The 7,094-nt window shown below is 42.7% G+C and overlaps 1 protein-coding gene across 1 annotated transcript in view; it reads right to left on the reverse strand.

Annotated features, from left to right (window-relative positions):
• Positions 1 to 428: 428 nt before the first annotated feature.
• Positions 429 to 7,094, reverse strand: part of ubxn10 (UBX domain protein 10) — a 34,959-nt gene continuing 28,293 nt past the window's right edge. Inside the window, exon 2 of the mRNA XM_070861053.1 lies at positions 429 to 4,428. Within this exon, the coding sequence (XP_070717154.1) occupies positions 3,601 to 4,413 (813 nt within the window). The 5' untranslated portion in view covers positions 4,414 to 4,428 and the 3' untranslated portion in view covers positions 429 to 3,600. The remainder of the gene's footprint in view (positions 4,429 to 7,094) is intronic.

The following is a 7,094-nucleotide window of genomic DNA, read 5'->3' on the forward strand; positions in this document are numbered from 1 at the left end:
TAGACAGAATTTTGAGCGATAAGGGAGTAAAGGGTTATGGGGAGCAGGCAGGGAAGTGGAGCTGAGTCCATGATCAGATCAGCCATGGTCTTATTGAATGTCGGAGCAGGCTCGAGGGGCCAAATGACCGACTCCTGCTCCTATTTCTTATGTTCTTGTCAGCGGCCTGAAACATTATCTACTTCGCCCTCCACAGATGCTGAGTATTTCCAGTATATTTCTGTTTATATTTCAGTATGGTATGTAAATTGGTTCCACTGCAGTTACTCAGTATTTTATATATATACATAGTGCCTACATTAATGAAATCCAGAACCAGTATTTTGAATGGAGTGAAATTATCAGGTGACATCACTACTAGCTTGTAGATGATACAAGAGTTTTAAAAAATGGTTGCACACAAGAAAAGTGACAACAAAAGTCCCAAGAGTGGAATTTAACTTTTAGTTTAATCATGAGAAGACATGGAGAGTTATGAAGTACTGATCTTTGAACTGCTGAAGTAAAAGTCAAGATTCCATTTGGAAAATGGATTATCTGCTATGCCAATAAGTGAAGGCTTTTTAAAAAACTGTTTTGGGTTTGAACAGAAACTCCACATAAATCTGCACAACAAATGGAATTGTTCAAAGTACACCATTTGTTGCATGGTCCTAGTTCTTTGTGTACTATGTATAATCAGTGCTACATGCAGCACAAGCAATGTAAACAAATACAAAGCTAGTGAAGATGTCATAATGTAACCATATTGGCATTGTATGGCGAGTAGATTAGAAATGTAGTATTTTCTTTCACAAATTTCTTAAAATTTCACCTTTGGAAAAAATAGAAGAGTCATTCAAGTATACACTACTATAATTTAAAAGTATGAAATACTCATTTGTCCATCTACATATTGACGAGGTCAAAGAAAAAACTTAAAACTATGAGACAGGCACACACGGTTGCATTAAATGATCATCATCAATGGTGGCCCTTCAGTGAGGGGGGGGGGGGGGGGGGGGGGGAAATCAAGTTTATCTACCCTGAAGTTTAAATGGCCTTTTCTGTCAGTCTCTTGCTTCAGCTGATGAAATCTCACAATTTTTAATCACAATTTCATCCAACGCCAATGATATGATCAGATTGGGCTTTGACTGTGCACTGTGATATGGTTATACCAAACATTAAAATCACTGGGCAAGGCCTTTAACATCTTTCATTATTTAAATTGAAAGCATAGTCTGAGACCGAAAGTAAATATTCAGAATTTCCAGTACAATTTTCTCCTGTTAATTCAGGTTTTCTTTGCTCAAAAAATTATGAATCATCCAATACCTGTAATACAAATTAAGAAAGTTCAATAGAATAGCACAAGATCAATAGAAACAATAAACTTCAAATTAAGAGTAGACTCTACTGGTGGAAAGCAACAGTTTAACATGAACAAAAAGCTTATATGTTAAGCTGACATTTTTACTGCATCGAAACCAAATGCACAATTAACTTTATTGAAAGAAGAATGTTAATAAAATATTTCCCACCTTCTCTCAACAGAAATGGAATACAAATTGCTACCATGAGAAGTTTAACAAGTTATGTATTCAATTTGCTTATTTTCTATTTGAAATATTTGTAATCATCAACATTTTTAATATTCTTGCTGCGAAATTGAGGTGGTTCAAAACAGGTAAAGTAATGGAAAATACTGGATTAACATTTCAACAATGAGCGAGTTACATTTCCACAATAGACTGGTAACTTCTTCAAAATGGCTACAGAGAGGCCCCTACCGACCTTCTGTAAAGTTTAGATTGAAGTCTAGGTGAATATTTGATGCGAGTGAATATTAGGACCCAAATGCTTAAGAGGAAGTATCCCTTTTACTAAGACACAGCAGCATTTTTCACACCGGACACATTAACATAAACTCTTCAAAACATTTTTTTTACATTTAGTTACAATATATCAGAATAGTATTTTTTCCCCAGATGGTCACCAGTTCCTGAACAATCTGTACGATCAAGAATAAAAACAGAAAATGCTTAAAATGCACAGGTTAGTCAGCAATTGAAAGAGAAAGACAGGTTAACATTTCTGGTGGAACCCTTAGGTAAGAGGTCCTACACAATAGGTTAACCCATCTTTCTCTTTAAGATACTGACCTGTGCATTTCCACTTATTTAATATTTTCAGAATTTGCACATTTTCTTTGTCTCTACTGTATGATCAGGTGAGCTTAGGGTGTGTGGTCAGCATTATACTGTGGGCACAGTGCTATTTGAGAAACCTTATTCGTCGAGTGTTCCATCAGAGAAACGACCAATTCAGATTTTGAATGCACAATCTACCCTATTCACATTGAGTAAACCACCTGCCTCAAGTAGGAAGCTAACAAGCTTCTCTCAAATAACAGCTACCCAATTTAAATTAACAGGACTTCCACCCGATTTGTACATCTACCTATAAAAAGGACTGTAAGTGAAGACTTTTATATGAAGAAATCACTTTAAAAACAGCTACATTTCAGTTTCTGATCACTGCAGCAGACTGTATCTGATAATGATTCTATTTATTATTTCAAAACTAGCCTTTTTTGGTGATAGATAGCTTTTGCCTATGAGCTCTGATGAATTGGCTTTGAGCAGTCAGCCTAATGAAGTTACAATGACTATTTGCGACTGCTCCTTTAATTGCACTTACAGTAAAGGATCTGTGCCCGAATTCCACAACCACTCACATTAAGCAAAAAGATTTGCTCTTAAAAAGATCTCCTGCAGCTTTCTATATCTTTAATGAGCTTTTAACAGCTGAAAATTACTTGTCTCATTGCTCATCTTCTGACAATCGAATAAGAAAAGTTTAAAGATCCGTCATAAGCAGTCATATTATTAAAAGTATACTACAGTGACAATGAACAGCAAATTGACTACTGTGAATCAAGGTTTCTAGGGATATTATTGATGTTACTGATATCAAAGAGGACATTTTAAATATCTTGATATCGGTGAAGTAATGAAGAAATATCAAATGCCAAGTGAGAAAGATGTAATCACGACTGAAGCCCTGCTGCATAAGCTCTTTTGTAAATATAAAAGGAATGACCGGTACACCACTACTACATATTTGTCCTTTGCCTTGCATGTATTTTCCACTCAAATACACAATATATAACTGTTCCACGGAGTCTAGCAATTCTTATAATTTTACATAACGGGAAGAGTAAACACGTTATTCATCATACTTGACCTACACTAAAGCTCCCCATTAAATTCGTATTCAGCATTTGGGGAACTTGTAAACTATCCATGAGTTCTTCTATTGGAATCTCGTCACTGTCTGAGTGCATAATTGCTCTACACCCAATGTACCTAAAGCCAAGTGGTCAGAATAGATTCAGATTACAAACTCAATTGTCCCTTTCGCTGTGTAACTCTTAACCATCCTTTTCTTTAGAATGTAAGCACATGCCATCTAGCTTGCCCCATCATTTATGATCATGCTCAGGAATCTTTAGTAATTAAACTGGAATTTTGAAAAAAATGTGGAGCAGATCATATTTTTGAAATCCTCTCTCATTTTACAATAGAAAAAGGGATACAATCTCTAAAACACTAAGTACTAATCACCCTCATCTTGTACGATACAAAGAACTGATTTATTTTGAATTCCACATTCCTCCAGTGTCTTTGATAGGTCATTAAAGCTTCTTCTAGGCACATCCATGGTTTCGACCACAGAGTTAGTATAGTTGGCGTTACTTTTCCATTCAGCCACAGACAGGATTGTTTGTAGTGTGTCTGAAGGCCTGAAGCAGCGCTCAAATCTCTGGCCCGATGGGTACCTTACTGCAAGTCGCAATCTTGCCTCAGATTCTGAAGGCTCATCGGGTAGAAAGGCAGCTTGACTCGGGAACACCTGTGTTTTTGATGTCACAGTGCTGGATTTAGAGAGCGACGGCTTTTCCCTGTGTGATTTGAATTTTTCTTCAAGGTCAGCTTGCAGATTAAGTTCATTGGTTTGTTGTGCGATACTCTTTATTCCACCATCACTGGATTCTCTCCTCCCAATGGATGGTAGAACTCTGTACCTATTTAAGGATGAGGATGGCCGAGATGGAACTTGATGGAGAAGTTCTGGAACATCCTCTTTGGTCACTCGCGTGATCCTGGTGGGTGGATACAACACAGAAGGTGAAGATGGAGGACTGTTGCCCGGGTCCCTAAAAGTAGATGGATCTGGAATGGGATATGAACAAGTCTCTGGACTGTGAATATAAGCAGAGTTAGGGCGACTACGACCTTTGGCAGATTTGGGCCTTGGAATATTCATGGTGCTCGTGTTGGGCTCTATAATGGAGTGCACAGGAGGATCAAAAGAAGAAATGCTTTTGGACCCAGAGGGTGGCCGACTAGTTGGTTCTGCAGCCGCCATTTTGTTCTTTCATAACTATAAAAAAAAAGAACAGATTAATTATAATACTTGCAACTCCTTAATCCTTTATCATATTGAAATGGACACATGGCAGATGAAACTCGAGGCAGAAAAATGTGAGCTGATACATTTTGGTAAGAAGAATGTTGAAAGACAATACATACAAAATAATATAATTTTAAAGGGGGAAAGAAGAGACCGACCTGTGCACAAATCTTTGAAGGTGGCACGACAGGTTAAGAAAGCAATTAACAAAACATATAGAATCCTGGACTTTATAGTGTCAGCCGTAGATCAGTGGGCAGCACACTCCCCTCTGAGTCAGAAGGTTGTTGGTTCAAGTCCCACGCCAGGGATTTGAGCACATAAATCTCGGCCAACGCTCCAGTGCAGTGCTGAGGGAATGCTGCACTGTCGGAGGTGCCATCTTTCAGATGAGACGTTAAACGGACACATCTGCTCTCTCGGAGACATAAAGATCCCACAGCACTATTTCGAAGAAGAGCAGAGGAGTTCTCCCCGGTGTCCTGACCAATATTTATCCCTCAATCAACATAACAAAAACAGATTATCTGGTCATTATCACTTTGTTGTTTCTGGGAGCTTGCTGTTTGCAACTTGGCTGGCGCATTTCCTACCTTACAACAGTGACTACACTCCAAAAGTATTAATTGGCTGTAAAGCGCTTTGAGACATATGGTGGTCATGAAAGGCGCTATATAAATGCAAGTCAGTCTTGTGTTATAAATAGAGGTGAACAGTAAAAAAGCAAAAAAGATATGCTAAACCTCATTAAAACACTAGTTTGGCCCCAGCTGGAGTACAATTCTGGGAACCACATTTAGGAAGGACGTGAAGGCTTTGGAGAGGGTACAGAAGAGATTTACTGGAATGGTTCCAGGGATGAAGGATTACAGTTATATGGATAGTCTGGAGAAACTGGGCTTGTTCTCCTGAGAGCAGAGAAGGCCAAGAGGAGATTTAATAGAGATGTTTAAAATAATGGCCCCAAGTTTCAACATGATTTGCTCCTGATTTTTAGGAGCAACTGGTGTAGAACGGAGTATCTTAGAAATCGGAATTCTCGCCATTTAGTTTGCTCCAGTTCTAGTCAGTTAGAACAGTTTCACTTTGGAACAGAATTTTTTTTTCAAAAGGGGGCGTGGCCGGCCATTTACGCCAGTTTTCAAAGTTTCGTCAGTGAAAACTTACTCCAAACTAACTTAGAATGGAGTAAGTGAAGATTTTTGTACGCTCGAAAAAACCTTGTCTACACTTTAGAAAATCAGGCGAAGGTTACAAATCAAGCGTAGGGAATAAGGGTGGCGGTTTAAAGGGAAGTTTACAAACATTAAACACTTCAGTTTTACAAATAAAGAGCCATCATCAATAATAAATGATGAATACAATGGGGGGGGAAAGGAGATGGGGGGGGAAAGGAGATGGGGGGGGAAAGGAGATGGGGGGGGAAAGGAGATGGGGGGGGGAAAGGAGATGGGGGGGGAAAGGAGATGGGGGGGGAAAGGAGATGGGGGGGGAAAGGAGATGGGGGGGGAAAGGAGATGGGGGGGGAAAGGAGATGGGGGGGGAAAGGAGATGGGGGGGGAAAGGAGATGGGGGGGGAAAGGAGATGGGGGGGGAAAGGAGATGGGGGGGGAAAGGAGATGGGGGGGGAAAGGAGATGGGGGGGGAAAGGAGATGGGGGGGGAAAGGAGATGGGGGGGGAAAGGAGATGGGGGGGGAAAGGAGATGGGGGGGAAAGGAGATGGGGGGGAAAGGAGATGGGGGGGAAAGGAGATGGGGGGGAAAGGAGATGGGGGGGGAAAGGAGATGGGGGGGGAAAGGAGATGGGGGGGGAAAGGAGATGGGGGGGGAAAGGAGATGGGGGGGGAAAGGAGATGGGGGGGGAAAGGAGATGGGGGGGGAAAGGAGATGGGGGGGGAAAGGAGATGGGGGGGGAAAGGAGATGGGGGGGGAAAGGAGATGGGGGGGGAAAGGAGATGGGGGGGGGAAAGGAGATGGGGGGGAAAGGAGATGGGGGGGAAAGGAGATGGGGGGGAAAGGAGATGGGGGGGAAAGGAGATGGGGGGGGAAAGGAGATGGGGGGGAAAGGAGATGGGGGGGGAAAGGAGATGGGGGGGGAAAGGAGATGGGGGGGGAAAGGAGATGGGGGGGAAAGGAGATGGGGGGGGAAAGGAGATGGGGGGGGAAAGGAGATGGGGGGGGAAAGGAGATGGGGGGGAAAGGAGATGGGGGGGAAAGGAGATGGGGGGGGAAGGAGATGGGGGGGGAAGGAGATGGGGGGGGAAGGAGATGGGGGGGAAAGGAGATGGGGGGGGAAAGGAGATGGGGGGGGAAAGGAGATGGGGGGGAAAGGAGATGGGGGGGAAAGGAGATGGGGGGAAGGAGATGGGGGGGAAGGAGATGGGGGGGAAAGGAGATGGGGGGGAAAGGAGATGGGGGGGAAAGGAGATGGGGGGGAAGGAGATGGGGGGAAAGGAGATGGGGGGAAAGGAGATGGGGGGGAAAGGAGATGGGGGGGAAAGGAGATGGGGGGGAAAGGAGATGGGGGGGAAAGGAGATGGGGGGGAAAGGAGATGGGGGGGAAAGGAGATGGGGGGGAAAGGAGATGGGGGGAAAGGAGATGGGGGGAAAGGAGATGGGGGGGAAGGAGATGGGGG

This window comes from Pristiophorus japonicus, chromosome 18 (genome assembly GCF_044704955.1).
Source record: "Pristiophorus japonicus isolate sPriJap1 chromosome 18, sPriJap1.hap1, whole genome shotgun sequence".
NCBI classification, from domain to species: domain Eukaryota; kingdom Metazoa; phylum Chordata; class Chondrichthyes; family Pristiophoridae; genus Pristiophorus; species Pristiophorus japonicus.